The sequence below is a fragment of the Triticum aestivum genome, chromosome 7B, assembly GCF_018294505.1.
Source record: "Triticum aestivum cultivar Chinese Spring chromosome 7B, IWGSC CS RefSeq v2.1, whole genome shotgun sequence".
Taxonomy (NCBI): Eukaryota; Viridiplantae; Streptophyta; class Magnoliopsida; order Poales; family Poaceae; genus Triticum; species Triticum aestivum.
Genome location: NC_057813.1, coordinates 113,111,486 through 113,136,733, shown reverse-complemented (window position 1 = coordinate 113,136,733; position 25,248 = coordinate 113,111,486). Strand labels below are relative to the sequence as shown.

Sequence of the window (25,248 nt, the reverse complement as noted above, 5' to 3'; positions counted from 1 at the left end):
GATCAACACCAGCGTGGTAAGGTAATCCTATTCTGGAAGTCATGTTACTAGAACATGGCGAACCTGCAAACTATGAAGAAGATATGATGAGCCCAGATTCCGATAAATGGCTTGATGCCATGAAATCTGAGATAGGAACCATGTATGAGAACAGAGTGTGGACTTTGGTGGATTTTCTCGATGATCGGTGAACCATAGAGAATAAATGGATCTTCAAGAAGAAGACTGACACTAATGGTAATGTTACTGTCTATAAAGCTCGACTTGTCGCAAAAGGTTTTCGACAAGTTCAAAGGATTGACTATGATGATACTTTCTCAGCCGTAGCCATGCTTAAGTCCGTCCGAATCATGTTAGCAAATGCCACATTTTATGAAATCTGGCAAATGGATGTCAAAACTGCATTCCTTAAATAGATATCTCTAAGAAGAGTTTTATATGATGAAACGAGAAGGTTTTGTCGATCCTAAAGGTGCTAACAAAGTGTGCAAGCTCCAGTGATCCATCAATGGACTGATGCAAGCATCTCGGTGTTGGAATATACGCTTTGATGAGGTGATCAAAGCATATCGTTTTATACAGACTTACAGTGAAGCCTGTATTTACAAGAAAGTGAGTGGGAGCTCTGTAGCATTTTTTATATTATATATGGATGACATATTGTTGACTGGAAATTATATAGAATTTCTGGATAGCATGAAAGGATACTTGAATATGAATTTTTCAATGAAAAACCTCGGTGAAGCTGCTTACATATTGGCCATCAAGATCTATAGAGATAGATCAAAATGCTTGATAAGATTTTTAATGAGTATAGCCTTGACAAGATTTTGAAGGAATTCAAAATGGATCGGTCAAGGAAGGAGTTCTTGCCTGTATAACAAGGTGTAAAGTTGAGTAAGACTCAAAGCCTCACCACGGCAGAAGATAGAGAGAGAATGAAAGTCATTCCCTATGCCTCAGCCATAGGTTCTATAAAGTATGCCATGCTGTGTACCAAACCTGTTGTGTACCTTGCCATGAGTTTGGCAAATGGGTACAATAGTGATCTAGGAATAGATCACTAGACATCAGTCAAAATTAGCCTTAGAGAGGACTGAGGAAATGTTTCTCGGTTATGGAGGTGATAAAGAGTTCGTCATAAAGAGTTATGTTGATGCAAGCTTTTACACTGATCCAGATGACTCTGAGTCTCAATCTGGATACATATTGAAAGTGGGAGCAATTATCTAGAGTAGCTACATGCAGAGCATTGTAGACATAGAAATTTTCCAAATACATACGGATCTGAATGTGGTAGACCCATTGACTAAACCTCTCTCACAAGCAAAACATGATCACACCTAAGTACTCTTTGGGTGTTAATCACATAGCGATGTGAACTAGATTTTTGACTCTAGTAAACCCTTTGGGTGTTGGTCACATGGCGATGTGAACTATGGGTGTTAATCACATAAAGATGTGAACTACTTGTGTTAAATAACATGGCGGTGTGAACTAGATTATTGACTCTAGTGCAAGTGGGAGACTGAAGGAAATATGCCCTAGAGGCAATATTAAAGTTTTTATTTTATATTTCCTCATATCATGATAAATGCTTATTATTCATGCTAGAATTGTATTAACCGGAAACTTGATACATGTGTGGATACATAGACAAAACAATGTGTCCCTAGTAAGCTTCTACTAGACTGGCTCGTTAATCAAATATGGTTAATTTTCCTAACCATAGACATGTGTTATCATTTGATGAACGGGATCACATCATTAGGAGAATGATGTGATAGACAAGACCCATTCGTTAGCTCAGCATTATGATTGTTCAGTTGTATTGCTACTGCTTTCTTCACGTCAAATACATATTCCTCTGACTATGAGATTATGCAACTCCCGGATACCAGAGGAATGCCTTGTGTGCTATCAAACGTCACAACATAACTGGGTAATTATAAAGATGCTCTACAGGTACCTCTGAAGGTGTTTGTTGGGTTGGCACAGATCAAGATTAGGATTTGTCACTCCGAGTATCGGAGAGGTATCTCTGGGGCCTCACAGTAATGCACATCATAAGAAGCCTTGCAAGCAAAGTGAATAATGAGTTAGTTGCAGGATGATGCATTACGGAATGAGTAAAGAGACTTTCCAGTAACGAGATTGAACTAGGTATGAAGATACCGACGATTGAATCTCGGGCAAGTAACATACCGATGACAAAGGGAATAACGTATGTTGTCATAACGGTTCGATCGATAAAGATATTCGTAGAATATGTGGGAGCCAATATGAGCATCCAGGTTCCACTATTGGTTGTTAACCGTAGAGGTGTCTCAGTCATGTCCACATAGTTCTCGAACCCGTAGGGTCCGCACGCTTAACATTCGATGACGATTTTTTATTATATGAGTGATACATCAATTTTGCATCATGCTTTTATATCAATATTTATTGCTTTATGGGCTGTTATTACACGTTATATCTCAATACTTATGGCTATTTTCTCTTATTTTACAAGGTTTACCATGAAGAGGGGGAATGCCGGCAACTGGAATTCTGGCTGGAAAAGGAGAAACGTTGGAAACCTATTCTGCACAACCCCAAAAGTCCTGAAACTCCATGAAACAACTTTTTGGAATTAATAATAATTTCTGAGCGAAAGAAATACACCAGGGGGCCCACACCCTGTCCAGGAGACAGGGGCGCCCCCCCTATAGGGTGCGCCCCCTATCTCCTAGACCCCCTGGTGGGCCTCCGGTGTCCATCTTCTGCTATATCATCGCTTTTACCCTGGAAAAAATTGCGGGCAAGCTTATGGGACGAAACTCCACCGCCATGAGGCGGAAACTTGGCGTAGCCAATCTAGGGCTCTGGCGGAGCTGTTCTGCCAGGGACACTTCCCTCCGGGAGGGGGAAATCATCACCAACGTCATCACCAATGATCCTCTCATCGGGAGAGGGTCAATCTCCATCAACATCTTCACCAGCACCATCTCCTCTCAAAACCCTAGTTCATCTCTTGTACCCAATCTTGTATCAAAACAACAAATTGGTACCTGTGGATTGCTAGTAGTGTTGATTACTCCTTGTAGTTGATGCTAATTGGTTTACTTGGTGGAAGATCATATGTTCAGATCCTTTATGCATATTATTACTCCTCTGATTATGAACAAGAATATGCTTTGTGAGTAGTTACGTTTCTTCCTGAGGACATGGGTGAAGTCTTGCTATTAGTAGTCATGTGAACTTGGTATTCGTTCGATATTTTGATGAGATGTATGTTGTCTTTTCCTCTAGTGGTGTTATGTGAATGTCGACTACATGAAACTTCACCATTATTTGGGCCTACAAGAAGGCATGGGGAAGTAATAAGTAGATGATGGGTTGCTAGAGTGATAGAAGCTTAAACCCTAGTTTATGTGTTGCTTCGTTAGGGGCTGATATGGATCCATATGTTTAATGATGTGGTTAGGTTTACCTTAATACTTCTTTTGTAGTTGCGGACGCTTGCAATAGGGGTTAATCATAAGTGGGATGCTTGTCCAAGTAAGGGCAGTACCCAAGTACCGGTCCACCCACATATCAAATTATCAAAGTACCGAACGTGAATCATATGAACGTGATGAAAACTAGCTTGACGATAATTCCCATGTGTCCTCGGGAGCTCCTTTCTCATTATTAGAAATTGTCTAGGCTTATCCTTTTCTACATAAAGGATTGGGCCACCTTGCTGCACTTTACTTATTTTATTTACTTATTACTCGTTACTATTTATCTTATCACAAAACTATCTATCACCTACAATTTCAGTGCTTGCAGAGAAAACCTTACTGAAAACCGCTTATCATTTCCTTCTGCTCCTCGTTGGGTTCGACACTCTTACTTATCGAAAGGACTACGATTGATCCCCTACACTTGTGGGTCATCAAGACTCTTTTCTGGTGCCGTTGCCGGGGAGTGTAGCGCTTTTGGTGAGTGGAACTTGGTAAGGAAACATTTATATAGTGTGCTGAAATTTTCTGTTACTTGTCACTATGGAAACTAATCCTTTGAGGGGCTTGTTTGGGGTATCTTCACCCCAACCAGAAGAGCAAAGAGTTGCTCCTCAACCTACTGAACTTTATGAAAATGTTTATTTTGAGATCCCTTTGGGTATGATAGAGAAACTTCTAGCTAATCCATTTGCAGGAGATGGAACATTGCATCCTGATTTACACCTTATATTTGTGGATTAAGTTTGTGGATTATTTAAGCTTGCAGGTATTCCCGATGATGTTGTCAAAAGGAAGGTCTTCCCATTATCTTTGAAGGGAGATTCATTGACATGGTATAGGCTATGTGATGATACGAGATCTTGGAATTATAAGCGATTGAAGTTGGAATTTCACCAGAAGTTCTATCCTATGCATCTTGTTCATCCTGATCGTAATTACATATATAATTTCTGGCCTTGCGAAGGAGAAAGCATCGCTCAAGCTTGGGGGAGGCTTAAGCCAATGTTATATTCATGCCCCAACCATGAGCTCTCTCAGGAAATGATTATCCAGAATTTTTATGCTCGCCTTTCTCTTGATAATCGCAACCTGCTTGATACTTCCTGTGCTGGTTCTTATATGCTGAAGACTATTGATTTCAAATGGGACTTATTGGAAAGAATTAAATGCAACTCTGAAGATTTAGGTTCCGACGATGGTAAGGAGTCAGGTATGACACCTAAGTTCGATTGTGTTAAATCTTTTATGAATACCGATGCTTTTCGTGGATTTAGTGCTAAGTATGGACTTGACTCTGAGATAGTAGCTACTTTCTGTGAATCTTTTGCTACTCACGTTGATCTCCCTAAAGAGAAGTGGTTTAAATATAATCCTCCTGTTGAACTGAAAGTAGTTGCACCTATTACAGTCGAAGAAAAGACTATTACCTATAGTGATCCTATTGTTCCTACTGCTTATGTTGAAAACCCTCCTTTTCCTGTTAGGATAAAGGATCATGCTAAAGCTTCGACTGTTGTTCGTAAGAGTAATACTAGGAATTATACACCTCCTGAGCAAATTAATGTTGAACCTAGTATTGCTATGGTTAAAGATCTCTTGGATGAGGATTTAGATGGGCATGTTATTTATTTCTGTGGTGAGACTGCTAATATTGCTAGGCCAGATACTAAGACACGTAGACCTGTCGTAGGCATGCCTGTTATTTCTGTTAAAATAGGAGATCATTGTTATCACGGCTTATGTGATATGGGTTCTAGTGCTAGTGCAATACCTTGTTCCTTATATCAAGAAATTATGCATGACATTGCACCCATTGAGTTAGAAGACATTGATGTCACTATTAAGCTTGCTAATAGGGATACCATTAAACCCTTTGGGATTGTTAGAGATGTTGAAGTTTTGTGTGGGAAGGTTAAATACCCTGCTGATTTCCTTGTTCTTGGTTCCCCACAAGATGATTTTGTCCCATTATTTTTGGTAGACCCTTCTTGAATACAGCTAGTGCTAAGATTAATTGTGAAAAGAATATTGTCATTGTTGGCATAGATGGTATGTCTCATGAGTTTAATTTTGCTAAGTTTAGTAGACAACCTCGTGAAAGGGAACCACCTAGTAAGGATGAAATTATTGGTCTTGCTTCCATTGCTGTTCCTCCAACTGATCCGTTAGAACAATACTTGCTAGACCATGAAAACGATATGTTTATGAAGGAAAGAGAGGAAATAGATGAAGTGTTCCTTAAACAGGAACCTATGCTGAAACATAACCTTCCCGTTGAAATTCTTGGGGATCCCCCTCCACCCAAGGGTGATCCCGTGTTTGAACTCAAACCTTTACCTGACAATCTTAAGTATGCTTATCTTGATGAAAAAGAAATATATCCTGTTATTATTAGTGCTAACCTTTCAGAGAAAGAAGAAGAAAGATTATTGAAAACTCTGAAGAAGCACCGAGCAGCTATTGGATATACTCTGGATGATCTTAAGGGTGTTAGTCCCACGTTATGTCAACACAAAATTACATTGGAGGACGATGCCAAACCAGTTGGAGATCCTCAAAGACGATTAAATCCCAAGATGAAGGAAGTGGTAAGAAAGGAGATATTAAAGCTCCTTGAGGCAGGTATTATTTATCCCGTTGTTGATAGTGAATGGGAAGCCCTGTCCATTGTGTTCCTAGAAAGGGAGGTATTACCGTTATTCCTAATGATAAAGATGAATTGATCCCGCAAAGAATTATTACAGGTTATAGGATGGTAATTGATTTCCGTAAGTTAAATAAAGCTACTAAGAAAGATCATTACCCATTACCTTTTATTGATCAAATGCTAGAAAGACTATCCACACACACATTTCTGCTTTCTAGATGGTTATTCTAGTTTCTCTCAGATACCTGTGTCAGCGAAGGATCAATCTAAAACTACTTTTACTTGCCCTTTTGGTACTTTTGCTTATAGACGTATGCCTTTTGGTTTATGTAATGCACCTGCTACCTTTCAAAGATGTATGATGGCTATATTCTCTGATTTTTGTGAAAAGATTTGTGAGGTATTCATGGATGACTTCTCCATCTATGGATCCTCTTTTGATGATTGTTTGAGCAACCTTGATCGAGTTTTGCAGAGATGCGAAGACACTAGTCTCGTCCTGAATTGGGAAAAGTGTCACTTTATGGTTAATGAAGGCATTGTCTTGGGGCACAAGATCTCCGAGAGAGGTATTGAAGTTGATAAAGCCAAAGTTGATGCTATTGAAAAGATGCCATGTCCTAAGGACATAAAAGGTATAAGAAGTTTTCTTGGTCATGCCGGTTTTTATAGGAGGTTCATTAAGGACTTTTCTAAAATCTCTAGGCCTCTGACTAATTTATTGCAAAAAGATATTCCTTTTGTCTTTGATGATGATTGCGTAGAAGCTTTTGAAACACTTAAGACAGTTTTGATCACTGCACCTATTGTTCAGCCACCTGATTGGAATTTACCTTTTGGAATTATGTGTGATGCTAGTGATTTTGATGTAGGTGTTGTTCTAGGGCAAAGAGTCGATAAGAAATTGAATGTTATCCAGTATGCTAGTAAGACTCTTGATACTACCCAGAGAAATTATGCTACTACTGAAAAAGAGTTCTTAGCAGTTGTGTTTGCATTTGATAAGTTTAGACCTTATATTGTTGATTCCAAAGTTACACTAGTCATGCTGCTATTGAATATCTTATGGAAAAGAAAGATGCTAAGCCTAGGCTCATTAGATGGGTTCTCTTGCTCCAAGAATTTGACTTGCATATTATTGATAGAAAGGGAGCTGAGAACCCCGTTGCAGATAACTTGTCTAGGTTAGAGAATGTTCTTGATGACCCACTGCCTATTGATGATAGCTTTCCTGATGAACAATTAGCGGTCGTTAATGCTTCTCGTACTGCTCCTCGGTATGTTGATTATGCTAATTACATTGTTGCTAAATATATACCGCCTAGTTTCACATACCAGCAAAAGAAAAAGTTCTTTTATGATTTAAGACATTACTTCTGGGATGACCCACACCTTTATAAAGAAGGAGTAGATGGTGTTATTAGATGTTGTGTGCCTGAGCATGAACAGGAACAGATCCTACATAAGTGTCACTCTGAATCCTATGGAGGACACCATGTTGGAGATAGAAATGCACACAAGGTACTACAATCTGGTTTTTATTGGCCTACTCTCTTCAAAGATGCTCGTAAGTTTGTCTTATCTTGTGATGAATGCCAAAGAGTAGGTAACATTAGTAGACGTCAAGAAATACCTATGAATTACTCTCTTGTTATTGAACCGTTTGATGTTTGGGGCTTTGATTATATGGGACCTTTTCCTGCCTCTACTGGTTATACACATATTTTAGTTGCCGTTGATTACGTTACTAAGTGGGTAGAAGCTATTCCAACTAGTAGTGCTGATCATAACACTCCTATTAAAATGCTTAAAGAAGTTATTTTTTCGAGGTTTGGAGTCCCTAGATATCTTATGACTGATGGTGGTTCACATTTTATTCATGGTGCTTTCCGTAAGATGCTTGCTAAGTCTGATGTCAATCATAGAATCGCATCTCCTTATCATCCGTAGTCTAGCGGCCAAGTAGAGTTGAGCAATAGAGAGCTCAAACTAATTTTGCAAAAGACTGTGAATAGATCTAGAAAGAATTGGTCCAAAAAACTTGATGATGCATTATGGGCCTATAGAACTGCATACAAAAATCCGATGGGTATGTCTCCATATAAGATGGTTTATGGAAAAGCGTGTCATTTGCCTCTTGAACTTGAACATAAGGCATATTGGGCTATTAAAGTGCTCAACTATGACTTCAAACTTGCCGGTGAGAAGAGGTTTTTTGATATTAGCTCCCTTGATGAATGGAGAACTCAAGCCTATGAGAATGCCAAACTATTCAAAGAAAAAGTCAAACGCTGGCATGATAAGAGGATACAACAGCGTGAGTTTAATGTAGGAGACTATGTATTATTATTCAACTCTCGCTTAAGATTTTTTGCAGGAAAACTTCTCTCAAAATGGGAAGGTCCTTACGTTATCGAGGAGGTCTATCGTTCTGGTGTCATAAAAATTAACAACTTCGAAGGCATGAGTCCAAGGGTGGTAAACGGTCAAAGAATTAAACATTATATTTCAGGTAATCCTATCAATGTTGAGACTAATATTATTGAAACCGTAATCCCTAAGGAATACATAAGGGACACTTTCCAAAACGTTCCAGACTCCGAAAAGATATAGGTATGTGGTACGGTAAGTAAACCGACTCCAAAACAACTCCAATGGCAATTTTTATCAGTTTTGGAATATTTAAGAATTTTAGGAAGGAAGAAGTAGTCCGAAAGGGACACGAGGCTCCCACGAGAGTGGAGGGCGCCCCCCCCCTACTGGGCGCGCCCCCCTGTCTCGTGGGCACCTCGTGTGCCTCCCGGACATCGTTTTCTTGCACGTTACGTATTTTGGTCGGTAAAAATTCATTATATATACTCCCGAAGGTTTTGACCACCGTATCACGCAAATATCCTCTATTTTCGTTTCGAGTTGTTCCTGTTGCAGAATAAAGTAAGATGTCTTCTAAGGAGTCAATTGGGGAGAGTCGGGTGTCCCACCCAACGCCTGGTCCCGGAGCAAATAGTGATGCCTATAACTTTGGACCATCAATGGAGGATGAGATGGAGGCTGATTTGAAAAGGATAGATGCCATGGAGGAGGATCAAGAAGTTACCTCTCGTCTCCGAGCAGAATTCACTATGGGGGAACTACCTAGCCTGGCTGTCCCTATTTCGGTCACTCCCTCCAACTTTAGATTTCTTTCTTATGAAAATATGAAAAAGAGTTTCACTTGTTCTCCAGAAGCTATGCAACATCCTTGGGTAAAGGAGCTTTGGCCGTTACGTGCAAGCTCCGTAAACAAATTATGGACCTCAAACAACAAGTCAATAAGCTCGAGGAGGAGAACCGTATGCTGAAGGGCATCATCGCCAAGAAAATCATAACACCAACCGTGAAGAAGGAGACATAATCACATGGGTATGGGCACTCCCCTTGGCAACTGCCAAGCTTGGGGGAGGTGCCCCGGTATCGTATCACCATCACACTCCTATCTTTACCGTTTTATTTAGTTCGATCCTTTTAGAAGTTTCTTGATCTAGTAGGTTGAAGTTTTGATATCAAGTAGTTTGAGTTTTGCTTTATGATCTCTTTTTGTAATCGAGTCCGTGAGCTATCTATAATAAAGATTAGTGTTGAGTCAATGGCTTTGCTATGTTGCTATGATCTTGAGAAAGTAGAAAGAATAAAATAGTTCATATTGATCTTATGGATAGTGATAACTTCACATATAGGAAGTATGAGGCATAAAAATTGTTGAGAGTTGATAAACTTAGCCTTGGTCATCGTTGCAATTAATAGGAAGTGATAAGGAAAGAGGGGTTCACATATAAATATATTATCTTGGACACCTTATATAATTGGGAGCACTCATTAAGTATGACATGCTAAAAGAGTTGACGTTGGACAAGGAAGACAACGTAATGGTTTATGTTTTCTGGCATCTCAGTTAAAGTATATTGTCATTGACCTTCCAAACAAGTTGAGATTGCCTTTCTCCCTCTTTCTAGCCAAATTCCTTGCACCAAGTAGAGATACTACTTGTGCTCCCAAATATCCTTAAACCCAGTTTTGCCATGAGAGTCCACCATACCTACCTATGGATTGAGTAAGATCCTTCAAGTAAGTTGTCATCGGTGCAAGCAATAAAAATAGCTCTTTAAATATGCATAACTTATTAGTGTGGAGAAAATAAGCTTTGTACGATCTTGTTGTGGAAGTAATAAAAGCGACGGACTGCATAATAAAGGTCCACATACAAGGGGCAATATAAAGTGACGTTCTTTCGCATTAAGATTTTGTGTATCCAACCCTAAAAGCGCATGACAACTAAAAGATCGAGGATGTCGCCTAGAGGGGGGGTGAATAGGCGTTTTAAAATAATTATGGTTTAGGCTTGAACAAATGCGGAATAAACCTAACGATTAATTTGTCAAGCACAAAACCTACAACAACTAGGCTCACCTATGTGCACCAACAACTTATGCTAAGCAAGATAAGCAACTATGTGATAGCAAGATATATGACAAAGAACGATATGGCTATCACAAAATAAAGTGAATAAGTAAAGGGGCTCGGGTAAGAGATAACCGAGGCACACGGAGACGACGATGTATCCCGAAGTTCACACCCTTGCGGATGCTAATCTCCGTTTGGAGAGGTGTGGAGGCACAATGCTCCCCAAGAAGCCACTAGGGCCACCGTAATCTCCTCACGCCCTCGCACAATGCAAGATGTCGTGATTCCACTAAGGGACCCTTGAGGGCGGTCACCGAACCCGTACAAATGGCAACCCTTGGGGGCGGTCACCGAACCCGTAAACTTTGGCAACCCTTGGGGGCGGTCACCGGTACCCGTCAAATTGCTCGGGGCGATCTCCACAACCTAATTGGAGACCCGGACGCTTGCCCGGAGCTTTACACCACAATGATTGAGCTTCGAACACCACCAACCGTCTAGGGCGCCCAAGCACCCAAGAGGAACAAGCTCAAGGGCACCAAGCACCCAAGAGTAATAAGATTCTCAACTTGTAACTTCCATGTATCGCGTGGAGAACTCAAACCGATGCACCAAATGCAATGGCAAGGGCACACGGAGTGCCCAAGTCCTTCTCTCTCAAATGCCACCGAAGCAACTAATGCTAGGGAGGAAGATGAGAGGAAGAACAAGAAGGAGAACACCAAGAACTCCAAGAACTAGATCCAAGGGGTTCCCCTCACATAGAGGAGAAAGTGATTGGTGGAAATGTGGATCTAGATCTCCTCTCTCTTTTCCCTCAAAAACTAGCAAGAATCCATGGAGGGATTGAGAGTTAGCAAGCTCGAAGAAGGTCAACAATGGGGGAAGAACACGAGCTCAAAGGATTAAGTCTCAATGGGGAAGAAGACCCCCTTTTATAGGTGGGGAGAAAATCCAACCGTTATCCCCTCACTCAGCCTGCACGACGTGCTACGACCGCACGGAGCTGCGGTACTACCGCGGTCGGCTGCGGTACTACCGCTGCAGGTTGCGGTACTACCGCATGTGCAGCACTAGCCAAATGAAGGCCTGTTGCACAGGGCAACGAGCGGTAGAACCACCGGAGCGGTACTACCGCGCGCCCCTACGGTACTACCGTAAGGCAGGCAACACTAGGCGCAGAGAAAGCACAGAAGTAAAAAATTACTTCCATACCTACTTCCGAAGAGCGGTACTACCGCGTAGGGCGCGGATGTAAAAAATTACATCCTCCCCTACTTCCGCTCATGCTGCTAAGCCTGGCCAGAGCCCACGGTACTACCGCGCCCGCGGCGCGGTACTACCGCGTAGGGCGCGGATGTAAAAAATTACATCCGCCCCTACTACCGCTCGAACAGCTGCGCCTGGCCTGAGGCCACGGTACTACCGCTCCCACAGAGCGGTACTACCGTGAGCACCTGCAGTACTACCGCAGGGGACTGCGATACTACCGCAAGGGCCTGCGGTACTACCGCTCCGGAGACCAGTACTACCGCATGCCCCAGATCAGCAACACTAGGAGTCCTTCATTTTGCAGAGAAGACAACAAAGGGAAACAATAAAACCAGAACTGCCATAACTTCTACAAATGAGCTCCGAATTGAGCAAACTCAAGCTTGTTGGATACAAGACAACGAGTAGCATCAAAACAACGAAAAGAGAGGAGAGAAACCTCCAATAGAGATGAACCGGTAGAACCTCCAACATCAAAAACATCATCGAAGATGCATGTGAACTCCGTTTTCGATGAACTCGAGCTTGTCATGAAAATGACCAAAAGCTCCAAATCTCACAAGGAGAAGAACCAAACAAGAACCAATAAATATGATTCAAGGATGCAATGGTTTGAGCTCTCTACGAACGATGCGATCAAGCAACTCATCGAGAGCCCCCCTTGATAGTACGACAATCAATCCTAAAAACCCGGTCTCCCAACTACCACCATGAGACCGATAAAATAGAAAACCTATCAAGGGCAAACCTCTGCCTTCCACAAAGTCCACTTGAGCTAGATGATGACGATCTACTCCTCCTCAAGATGGACCACCTTTCTTGATTGCGTTGGCTCGATGAAGACTAGTTGATTGCTCCCCCATACTCCACTATGGGTGAGCCACTCTTCCGCTCATCTTCACAAGTCCATTGTCACCACAATGGACGGCAAGCTTCAAGCACTTGACCTCTTCGTGATGCATCACTTGAACTTGCACACCGCAACCTAACCCCACAAAGAACTCTCACGAAGACCATGGGTTAGCACACAAAGCATAATGGACAATGCTTACCATACCATGGGATCACTTGATCCCTTAGTACATCTTGTGCGCTTTGTGTGTTGAATCTTTCCAACTCTCTTCATTTGGATGATGTCTTGAAGGTGGACATGAATGATCACACAATCTTCTTCTTCAAGACATGCTTGCAACAAGCTCAACACTCACATGACCGGTCTTTGGATAATTCCTTAATAGCACCGTGGTGAACTCATAAACTCCTTGAAACCAACACATGGACTTCAAGAAAAGCCTATGGACAAATCCTTAAAATATAACTCAAGACAACCATTAGTCCATAGAGATTGTCATCAATTACCAAAACCAAACATGGGGGAACCGCATGTTCTTTCAACAACCTCTGCTTCCCTCCGCGAAGGGCCTATCTTTTACTTCATGTTTTTACTTTATGCTTGAGTCAAGGTGATCCTCACCTTTCCCTTTTTTATTTTTATCCTTTGGCAAGCTCCTCGTGTTTGAAAGATCATGATATATATATCCAATTGGATGTAAGTTAGCATGGGCTATTATTGTTGACATCACCTAAAGGTGAATATGTTGGGAGGCAACACAATAAGCCCCTATCTTTCTCAGTGTCCGGCTGAAACTTCATAACCACAAGTACTGCGTGAGTGTTAGCAACTATAGAAGACTACAAGATAGTTGAGTATGTGAACTTGCTGAAAAGCTCTATTGTTCACTCTTTCTGGTGTTACAATAAATTGCAATTGCTTCAATGACTGAGATTATAGTTTGTTAGTTCCCAATGAAGTTTTTGAACCATACTTGACATTGTGAATTGATTGTTACTTGAGCATGAGAAATCATATAACAAAATTTATATATATGTTGCCGTTATAAGAATGATCATGATGCCCTCATGTCCGTATTTTATTTTTATTGACACCTCTATCTCTAAACATGTGGACATATTTTTTCGATTTCGGCTTCCGCTTGAGGACAGGCGAGGTCTAAGCTTGGGGGAGTTGATACGTCCATTTTGCATCATGCTTTTATATCAATATTTATTGCTTTATGGGCTGTTATTACACGTTATATCTCAATACTTATGGCTATTTTCTCTTATTTTACAAGGTTTACCATGAAGAGGGGGAATGCTGGCAGCTGGAATTCTGGCTGGAAAAGGAGCAAACGTTGGAAACCTATTCTGCACAACCCCAAAAGTCCTGAAACTCCACGAAACAACTTTTTGGAATTAATAAGAATTTCTGAGCGAAAGAAATACACCAGGGGGCCCACACCCTGTCCAGGAGACAGGGGGCGCCCCCCCTATAGGGCGCGCCCCTATCTCCTGGGCCCCCTGGTGGGCCTCCGATGTCCATCTTTTGCTATATCATCGCTTTTACCCTAGAAAAAATCGTGGGCAAGCTTACGGGACGAAACTACGCCGCCACGAGGTGGAAACTTGGCGGAACCAATCTAGGGCTTTGGCAGAGCTGTTCTGCCGGGGACACTTCCCTCCGGGAGGGGGAAATCATCACCAACGTCATCACCAACGATCCTCTCATCGGGAGAGGGTCAATCTCCATCAACATCTTCACCAGCACCATCTCCTCTCAAAACCCTAGTTCATCTCTTGTATGCAATCTTGTATCAAAACCACAAATTGGTACCTGTGGGTTGCTAGTAGTGTTGATTACTCCTTGTAGTTGATGCTAATTGGTTTACTTGGTGGAAGATCATATGTTCAGATCCTTTATGCATATTATTACTCCTTTGATTATGAACATGAATATGCTTTGTGAGTAGTTACGTTTGTTCCTGAGGACATGGGTGAAGTCTTGCTATTAGTAGTCATGTGAACTTGGTATTCGTTCGATATTTTGATGAGATGTATGTTATCTTTTCCTCTGGTGGTGTTATGTGAACGTCGACTACATGACACTTCACCACTATTTGGGCCTAGAGGAAGGCATGGGGAAGTAATAAGTAGATGATGGGTTGCTAGAGTGACAGAAGCTTAAACCCTAGTTTATGCGTTGCTTCGTTAGGGGCTGATATGGATCCATATGTTTAATGTTGTGGTTAGGTTTACCTTAATACTTCTTTTGTAGTTGCGGACGCTTGCAATAGGGGTTAATCATAAGTGGGATGCTTGTCCAAGTAAGGGCAGTACCCAAGTACCGGTCCACCCACATATCAAATTATCAAAGTACCGAACGCGAATCATATGAACGTGATGAAAACTAGCTTGATGATAATTCCTATGTGTACTCGGGAGCTCCTTTGTCAATATTAGAAATTGTCCAGGCTTATCCTTTGCTACATAAAGGATTGGGCCACATGCTGCACTTTACTTATTTTATTTACTTATTACTCGTTACTATTTATCTTATCACAAAACTATCTATCACCTACAATTTCAGTGCTTGCAGAGAAAACCTTACTGAAAACCGCTTATCATTTCCTTCTGCTCCTCGTTGGGTTCGACACTCTTACTTATCGAAAGGACTACGATCAATCCCCTACACTTGTGGGTCATCAATGAGCTATGTCATTTGGTGACCGGATGTTGTTCAGAGTCCCGGATGAGATCACGGACATGACGAGGAGTCTCAAAATGGTCGAGAGGTAAATATTGATATATAGGACGATAGTATTCAGACACCGGAAGTGTTTCGGGGGTACCGGGTACGTATCGGGTCACCGAAAAGGGGTTCCGGGCACCCCCGGCAAAGATATTGGCCTTATTGGGCCAAGAGAGGGACAGACCAGCCCACAAGGGGCTGGTGCACCCCCATATAGACCGAAATAGGATGGGAAGGAAAGGAGGGAAGGGAGAAGGAAAGGGGAGGATTCGGCCTCCCCCTCTCTTTCCTTCCCCCTCCGATACTTATGGAAGGGGGGAGGCCGACTTGGAGGAGGCGCCCAAGTAGGATCCCTCCTACTTGGGGTGCCCCTTGCTGCTCCCCTCCCTCTCCCACATATATATATGTGGGGACACTGCTAGAACACACAACATTGATTCCTAGCCGTGTGCAGCACCCCCTCCATAGTTTACGCCTCCGGTCATATTCACGTAGTGCTTAGGCGAAGCACTGTGTGGATCACTTCACCATTACCGTCACCACGCCATCGTGATGATGCAACTCTCCCTCGACACTTTGCTGGATCAAGAGTTCGAGGGACGTCATCGAGCTGAACGTGTGCGGAACTCAGAGGTGTCGTACGTTCGATACTTGTTCGGTCGGAATGAGAAGAAGTTCGACTACATCAACCGCATTGTCAAACGCTTCCACTTTCGGTCTACGAGGGTACGTGGACACACTCTCACCCTCTCATTGTGATACATCTCCTAGATAGATCTTGCGTGAGCGTAGGAATATTTTTTAAATTGCATGCTACGTTCCCCAACAAACACCTTCGTGAATGTTTCTTATGGCATCCTAGATTTTCTTGGTTGTATCAAGGTTTCTGAAATGAATGAAAATATGTCTAGAGATGCAATCACAGATGATATATTTTTCTTGAGCATTCAGCCGAATGTTTGCTTCATCTTCGGGAGTAGGAGTTTCTGGGTGCTGAATGATATATCCATCTTCCACAATTTTCCATAGATCCTCAGTAATAGTTTGAAGTCTAATTCTCATTCTGCCTTGCTAGTAGAGGTAGTTATTTCCATCAAAGATAGGAAATCTTTCAGAGTGTATGGATCCACCTGCATATGACATACTCAAAACTCCAAGGCTGTTAGACCTTTAATAAACAGAGACAAGGAGACCTTACTCTGATACCAATTGTAAGGACCGAGAGTATATCGATCAGAGGGGGTGAATGGGAGATTCAAAAATTCTTGCGGAAGTTTGAACCAAACCCAATCACAGCAGCAGAATAGGTTCAGTGGAGTAAATGCAGACAACTAAGCAAATATTCTGAAAAAAGATGCTATAATCATTTGTGCATAGTAGATCATAGGTTTGACAATCACAATGGTAATGTTGTATGCTAACAGATAGAGTGACATGAGATGGCAAACAAAGATGAATTAGAACGCTTTAAAAAAGTGAGATATGAAGAACACTACGACAGACAGAGAAGCAAGCACGAGGAGTTGAACACAGAGACTAGCGAATGCAAACTATTGTGAGATGTTACTAAGAATATAACTCACTTGAATGACAAAGCAACACCACAGGACTAAGAGGCGCACATACAAACATAGAACTTTGAGAGCAACCAACTAAAAGACTAAATTACATGGATGAAACAGTCGAGCAACAATCGACGGAAATAGTAGATCATAGATATCTATCGATACCGAGCACGAAAGTAAAATACTGAAGGAATTGCGGTAGAGTAGAATGAACCAGTGGCGCTCGATAGCAACAGGTGGAGTTGGTATATGTAGGACCTTGAAGTATGTCTAGAGGGGGGTGATTAGACTACTTGACAAATTAAAAACTTAACCTTTTCCCAATTTTAGAGTTTGGCAGATTTTAGTTATCTTAGGACAAGTCAAGCAATCATCACACAATTCAAGCAAGCATGCAAAGAGTATATAGGCAGCGGAAATTAAAGCATGCAACTTGCAAGAAAGTAAAGGGAAGGGTTTGGAGGATTCAAACGCAGTTGGAGACACGGATGTTTTTGGCGTGGTTCCGATAGGTGGTGCTATCGTACATCCACGTTGATGGAGACTTCAACCCACGAAGGGTAACGGTTGCGCGAGTCCACGGAGGGCTCCACCCAAGAAGGGTCCACGAAGAAGCAACCTTGTCTATCCCACCATGGCCGTCGCCCACGAAGGACTTGCCTCACTAGTGGTAGATCTTCACGAAGTAGGCAATCTCCTTGCCCTTACAAACTCCTTGGTTCAACTCCACAATCTTGTCGGAGGCTCCCAAGTGACACCTAGCCAATCTAGGAGACACCACTCTCCAAAAAGTAACAAATGGTGCGTTGATGATGAACTCCTTGCTCTTGTGCTTCAAATTATAGTCTCCCCAACACTCAACTCTCTCTCATAGGATTTGGACCTGGAGGAAAGAAGATTTGAGTGGAAAGCAACTTGGGGAAGGCTAGAGATCAAGATTCATATGGTAGGAACGGAATATCTTGGCCTCAACACATGAGTAGGTGGTTCTCTCTCAGAAATGGTAAGTTGGAAGTGTAGGTTTAGTCTGATCGCTCTCTTCACGAATGAAGAGGAGGTGGAGGGGTATATATAGCCTCCACACAAAATCTAACCATTGCACACAATTTACCAAACTCGGTGGGACCGATTCAACAGACTCGGTCGGACCGATTTAGTAAACCTAGTGACCTTTAGTGATTTTCGGTGGGACTGACATGCAACTCGGTAGGACCGATTCGGTTAGGGTTAGGGCATAACGTAATCTCGGTAAGACCGATTACACAAACTCGGTGAGACCGATTTTGGTAATAAGCTTTCCAGAGAGTTGGTCAGGTAAACTCGATGGGACCGATTTGCTCTTTTCGGTGAGACCGAAATGTTACAAAAGGGAAACAGAGAGTTTACATTGCAATCTCGGTGGGACCGATCGCTCACTTCGGTTTGACCGAAATGTTACGAAGGGAAACAGAGAGATTACAATCCCATCTCGGTGAGACCGAGATCCCTATCGGTAGAACCGATTTGCCTAGGGTTTGTGGCAGTGGCTATGACATTTGAACTCGGTGGCGCCGGATAGGAAGAATCGGTGTGACCGATTTTGGCTTTGGGTTTAGGTCATTTGTGGATGTGAGAAAGTAGCTGAGGGTTTTGGAGCATATCACTAAGCACATGAAGCAAGAGGCTCATTAAGCAACACCTCATCCCTCCTTGATAGTATTGGCTTTTCCTATAGACTCAATGTGATCTTGGATCACTAAAATATAAAATGAAGAGTCTTGAGCTAATGAGCTTGAGCCAATCCTTTGTCCTTAGTATTTTGAGGGATCCACTTTCATCATCCATGCTATGCCATTCATTGAGCTTTCCTGAAATATATGTCTTGGAATAGCATTAGCTCAATGAGCTATATGTTGTTATGAATTACCAAAACCACCTAGGGATAGTTGCACTTTCAGTATACCAGTTCGCCCTTCTACCAAAGGACTACGTATAGTTGAAGGGGCATGTGATTGAACACATGAGCAAACCTCTCTCTGTCCTATTCTCCATCAACTCGGTGCTGATCAGACTCTGGTTGATTTCACTCGTGGTAGATACTTGTCGGTGATCTCCAACCTTCGACATACTTCTTCATGAACCACAACTACTCTTGGTTGTTGAAGACTTTGCTTGGTGAAGACAATTACTCCTCGTCACCCAAACCGACATCTATCTGTTTAGAGAGTGTGCAGCTCTCAAGAGTAATAGGTACAAGAACTCTAACTCAGATCTACTAGGATGCTCAACCACTGTCTAAGTTTTGGCTCTTGGTTTTCTCTCAGTGGATCTTAAACTCAAATCTCTCGAGAGGGGGATGCTCAATCAATCTTCTCAGATATCTGAAGCGGAGCAGCCAACAGACAATGTTGGAGCGGGGTGGCTATTTATAGCTGCCCTTCCCTGATGGGAAATGACCAAATTGGACATGCGGATCAGCCAATCACCGAACGACATGTTTCCATTGGTCGGATTTTGAGCACAATGGTAACATTTCTTGTGGAGCAAGAAATGCTAACTCCTCGGTCTGAACGATATTTCCTGCAGCACCGGAGAACAACGTCTTCTGCTGACAGGTAATCATTTGGAACACAAAGAGATTTCTCCCAGTCTCTCATAGATTTCAGCTAAGCATCACAACTGACCTAAGCTACAAGAACATATACCCCTCTTAATTGTACGGAGGACCTATGACTCAAATAAGAGAAGAAAAGAAACGACGAAAGGAATGCTACATCTTCACTTCGCCTTCGATCTTCTCGACTGCAGTCATTCTTCCTCAGACACTCCGTACGAATATTGCTTCACGTCAACAATAATTTTAAGGGGTCATTCCTTCGATATAATCTTTTGCTTCCACATCTTCTCGACATGTAGCTCATCCTTCTCTGCAAAGCGGATATCTTCTGTGAAGTTCTTCGAACTTCTCTCTGAATACAACATTCTTCTCGAGCTTGCATGGACTCTTTCTCTCTGTGTGCACTAGCAAACAAATCAGTCCATGCCTGTTTCTGACAACAATCTTCAAAACACAAGGGGGCAAACTATTGCACCAACAGGGACGACGGTTGCTGGCGTGGATGAGTCTCGGCCGACGAAGGGCCCCGTCCTTGGCTCATTTAGGCACCAGGGATGTCGATCCCCGCGTCCTCTAGCAGTGACTGTGGAGGTAGCGGTTGTATACCAAGGGTTGCCAGCGACCCTGGGTAAGTGGGACTTGCACTACTCCGTCGACGGCAAGACGTAGCCACAACGCCGACAAAATGGGCGTCGGTGGATGTGGCAGTGGTGAATAGGTTGGAAGCTGGATAGTGGCGACGAGGGCGAAGAGGGTAGGGTGTTCGTGGGGTGAGGAGGGTGAATGACAAGTGTGCGACCGACAGGCACGCCAGGGAAGGACGCCGCGGGCGTCCGGTACGTGTCCGCGTGGATGCAACTTCAGGCCAAATTTGAACTAGGAATGGGTCCAAAGGGACGTCGTGCGTCGCCGCGTTGGGGTGATTTTTTTGTCCCATAAACCCAGATAGACGCGAACGGCCAAAATGGGTCCGGCGCATTAGAATTCGCTTACAACAAATGTCGTTGCTGTAGGAGTGCAACTTTGTATGGGAGGGGGGAATGGGGCACCATCCAACGAATCATACCCCGAGCAAGAATAACCGCCCTTCCTTCTGCTCTGTATCCTCACTGTTCTCCGGACCCACCCGCACAACGTCTGGCCCCACTGACAACCCCGCCCCGCGGGGTACTGATCCCCGCCCGTCACCGTCCGTCAAGCAGCAACGACGTGACAAATAAACGGCCGCGCCTGCCAGCCGATGACAACCCACCCGTCTCCACTGACACCTGTGCCCCAAACCACGGGCCCCATGGACCTCCACCACGCGGGAGGTGGGCCCGGGATCACGAGGCGAAGGGCTGGACGGATGGATGGCAGTTGGGCTCACCATGCGCAGGCGCGAGGGGGCGCGCGCCGTCGCGGGCAAGTGGAAACCGCCTCCCCGATAAAACCCTCGCGCCCCTCCCCGCTCTCGCCTCCGCCTCCGTGAATCCCCCACGCCCTGCGCACGCACAACGCATCGCTCTCCAGGAAAGACTTTCGGTTAACCGCCCCGAGATCCCCATGGACGCCGGCGCCGGCCACGGCGGCGCGCCCGACGACGCCGACGCGGCCTTCTTCTCGCGCCGCCGGTACCGCTGCTGCTGCTTCTCCGCGCCGTGGCAGTCGTCCTCCTCGCACGCCCGCCGCGCGGGGACGGCGACGGACGAGGAGTGGTGGCACCAGGTGGGGGAAGAGGCGAGGGCGGGACCGGGCGCGGAGCGGCGGCGGTGGTGGCGGCGCGGGGTGGACGCGCTCATGAAGGTGCGCGAGTGGTCGGAGCTGGTGGCCGGCCCGCGCTGGAAGACCTTCATCCGGCGGTTCCGCCGCGGGCACCGGCACGGGGCCGGCGCCGGCGCTGGCGGGGGGCGGAAGCTCAACTACGACGCGCTCAGCTACGCGCTCAACTTCGACGAGGGCCACGGCGCCAGCCCGGAGGGCCCCGGCGGCGAGTTCCCGGGGTACCCCGACTTCTCCACCCGCTTCGCCGCGCCGACGGGCTCCGCCAGGTCCTCCATGGACCTCGGCAGCCGCGACGCGCCCTCGCTGTTCCATCACCCGCTGCCGCAGCAGCCGCACACTCCCCCCGCCGCCGCGCGGGGCTGACGGCGCCGGCCAACCGATTCTTTTCTGCTGTAGTGGGGCGGCGGAGGCGATAAGGCGGGACGTCCCTTTCTTCCTGTTGGCCGCTGGTGGCGGTGGATGGTGTCCATAGGCTGGTGGTGGTGCTCCTGCAATTCTTTCATTTTCTTGTCTCGTTCGCCATTGTATAAAATCATACAGCAGTAGAACTCAATTTTGTCGTCGTAATAGTCACAGAATTTGTCCAGAAAACTCCTCTCGCTTGTGTCTATGATCATCATCTCCCATCATCATGTATGAAACATATATTTGTAGATTCCTGATATCATCAGTAGTGCTGCAGTCGATGATATTACAAATTAAGATTTTCCTTTTTTGTGCATGACAATTCCTACCTTTCATTTATTACAAAGATATGGTTCGAATTTTAATAATTGCAAAGATATTGCCCAAAGAAATACCACTAATATAGATAGCCCAGCAACTTAGGGTGGCGCCTCTGCGAGCTTTCATCATTCCAAAGATATCACAAACAAGAAATGGCAAGTACTTAACTACTACTAATATAATCCAGCAACTTAATTAAGACCGCAAATCGGCTAGTGCATTGGATGCTCAGAAAATGCGGGGGAGGGCGCATTGCAACCGCGTGTCCCGTCGGTGTCAATTCAATAGCCACCCGTGAGATGATGAGATCAGATTTTATGTTTCCGACACGGTTCGTGCAATCACATCTGCATAGATTGGCACCTCATCATCAAGAATCAAATAGAGTATGCCTGCCCGCTGCTCAGTTTTTTGTTTTGTGAACTGCACGCTGGGTCTGGACGGCGACCTCCGCTTGTCGACTGGCGATTGCCAAGCCTGTTCGTTCGGCAGCTGGGTTGCGTGCCGTGTTCCTCTGTCTGGTCCAAAACTAGTTGACCCTGGGTTTACTCCTCGTCGTAGCTCAACAAGTGACAGAAGAATTAGCCAAAAAGAAAAAAGAGCAGTTGATATACGATCCTTTCTTTAAAATAAAAGGAGTTGACAGACGATTCAGACAACTACGGATCTGAAGAATCGAATTACAGCATAAACGCAATATTCCCGATGTTGATGTTAACATCCAGCCAATCCAGTCACCTTGCTTAATTCCCCAATGGAGTCTTCAGCATCTGAAATGGGGATAATGTTGGTGATTTGTGCGACAACATGCACAGTACACTTTTCTTTCACCGGCTACATGTACAATACTCTAGTGACTAAATAGCATTGTTATTTTAAGTTGAGCATGTTAGTAGACCCCTGTCCTGTACGAGACAGCAACGGCTTGGGCACCAATATCACAGCAGAAAATATATATCCATATATTTCTTTGTTGACGAAACTCTTACATTTCAAACTGTTTTTTCTTCTTCTGCTAATTAGGTGAAGTCTGTGGGAATACTCAACAGGCACCATATTGTTGTAAATTTAAAAGAAGAAGACACAAATACAACTGGCATTTCAACAATTTTCTAAATCTTTGAACCAGCCAATTGGCTGTCTTTCTCCTCCTCAAGAAAACTCTTCTTCCGTCTCCCGTCGGTGCCACCACAGGTCTGTCCCACCTCCGATGGTCTTTGAGCTGTGGAGGTGCGGAGGGTCTCGACCCACCGCCGGCGGGATGGACCCCGTTATCTTTTTTGTCAGGTTCCATGTCTTGGTTGAGACTGTGTGGCGAGGTAACTATATCCCTCAGTAGGAATAATGTCTTCCACGTCCGATCGATGTCCTGGTACGTATAGGGTCGAACGAGGATGTATGAAGTAAACTTGTGCATGGACAGCCCGGCCTGGCAGATAGAGCCCGAAAACCCGGCATTCAGGCCGAGTTTATGCTCAGCTTTTCAGCTTGAAGCCCGGCTCGGAAGCCCGAACTAAGCCCGAAAGTCATTAAAATAATTATTCTAATTTAAAAGTAGGTAATTTACCTACTTTTAAATTAGAATAATTATTTTAATGAAAAAGTGCACTGTTCACAAAGTTCGGACTAGACCAGGCCAATCTCGGGCTTGAGATTTTGACTTCGGACTTTGACAAGCCTGGCCCGGAACCCAACCCGGTCCGGAGTTTGAGCAGGTGTAGTGTGAAGGTGTGTTTTAGTCGGTCGATGTTGGTCTTCAGTGCATCTATTTGGATCCAGGTTTTGTCTGTCTTTGTTCGTGCGTTTACATGTTTGATCTTTTCAATCTACGACTCTCATCATCGATGATGGTTGCTGCTCTGATGCACTAGTCCTTTGGGACTTTGGCACGACGACTTCTCGACTGTCTACTAAATAAAGTTTTGTCTGGCTCCGGTGAGGAAGACAGCGGTGCGCCTTCGGCTCGCAGCAGTGCTTATAGTCGTCCCTAGGTGGTCTGTGGATTGGTTGTACTCCGTCCGTTTCTTTTTGCTCCGCGTATAAGTTTTGGTCAAAGTCAAACTACACAAAGTTTGACCAAATTTATATTAAAAAATATGAACATCTACAATATTAAAACTATATAATATGAAAATACATTTCATGGTGCATTTGAAAATATTGATTTCATATTGTGAATGTCGATATTTTTTAATTTAAAGTTAGTCAAACTTTACCAAGCTTGACTTTGACCAAACTTTATATGTAGACTAAAAAGAAACGGAGGGAGTATATTACCTCTAGTGTTCGCTGTCTTTCATGATTGATTCTGAATAAATCAGAAATTTCTCTCTCAAAAAAAAAAGAACCAGCCAATTGGCCTAAAGTTGCCTGAATAGATGCTATTCGTGGATGGACCATGAACGTTCCAACAAAAACTTCAGCTTCCGATCGTTCATTGGATGACCTAAAGTACTAGTATGTTTTTTCTTTAACGCCAGCCGAACAGCCAAACTCTCCAATATAACTATCATTGGATGGATCATCACAAGACTATCATAGTATCATTTCAAGGAGATGTTGACCCTATGACAGCAAGAAGATAAAAGCCAATGAGACAGAAAAAGACCAGAACACCTATCATATCCTTGACACGATCGATCGTTCAATCATAGCGAACCTCCAACCTTTCCTCTTGTCTGTTTCTATATCACGCATGAAACTGGCCTGACGGACATGCTGAAACGAGCATCCACCATCTTTCACGTGGAGAAGAGAACAGTGCTTTGTACATACATGCCTCGTCTGATCCGATCCTTTAGGGGGCCTGAAGCTTGTTCAGTTCTGAGACTGGCACTCCTCCAGACGAAGAGATTCTCTGGGGCTTTGTCGAGTAGAGAGATCTGAAGAACCAATCTCAAAGCAGCTGCTTCAGGCGTCAGAACAAACTATACTTCTACTCCTTAAAAGTACTACAGATCTGGTTATTAACACTAATAATGTTCTGGGTCGGTAATTAACTAATTGCTGAAATAGCAGGTGTATTTGGTGCAGCAGAAATTGGCAATGCATGCATTCACATGTCAGATCTGAATGCAAAACACTGGATATAGACTGCAGATGCTACCTGCTTGATTTAGTGGATGCTAGCTTAAAATAAATAAATTAGTGGGTGCATGAGA

At 43.9% G+C, this 25,248-nt stretch overlaps 1 protein-coding gene across 1 annotated transcript; it reads left to right on the top strand.

Annotated features, from left to right (window-relative positions):
- The first annotated feature begins 20,953 nt into the window (after positions 1-20,953).
- LOC123157718 (uncharacterized) lies at positions 20,954-22,082 on the top strand. Its single transcript, XM_044575951.1, has one exon. The coding sequence runs from the start codon at positions 21,143-21,145 to the stop codon at positions 21,722-21,724; it is 582 nt and encodes a 193-aa protein (XP_044431886.1). The 5' UTR covers positions 20,954-21,142; the 3' UTR covers positions 21,725-22,082.
- The last annotated feature ends 3,166 nt before the right edge of the window (positions 22,083-25,248 follow it).

Coding starts and splice junctions, on each gene's coding strand:
- LOC123157718 (XM_044575951.1), top strand. CDS start 21,143: ATGGACGCCGGCGCCGGCCACGGCGGCGCGCCCGACGACGCCGACGCG.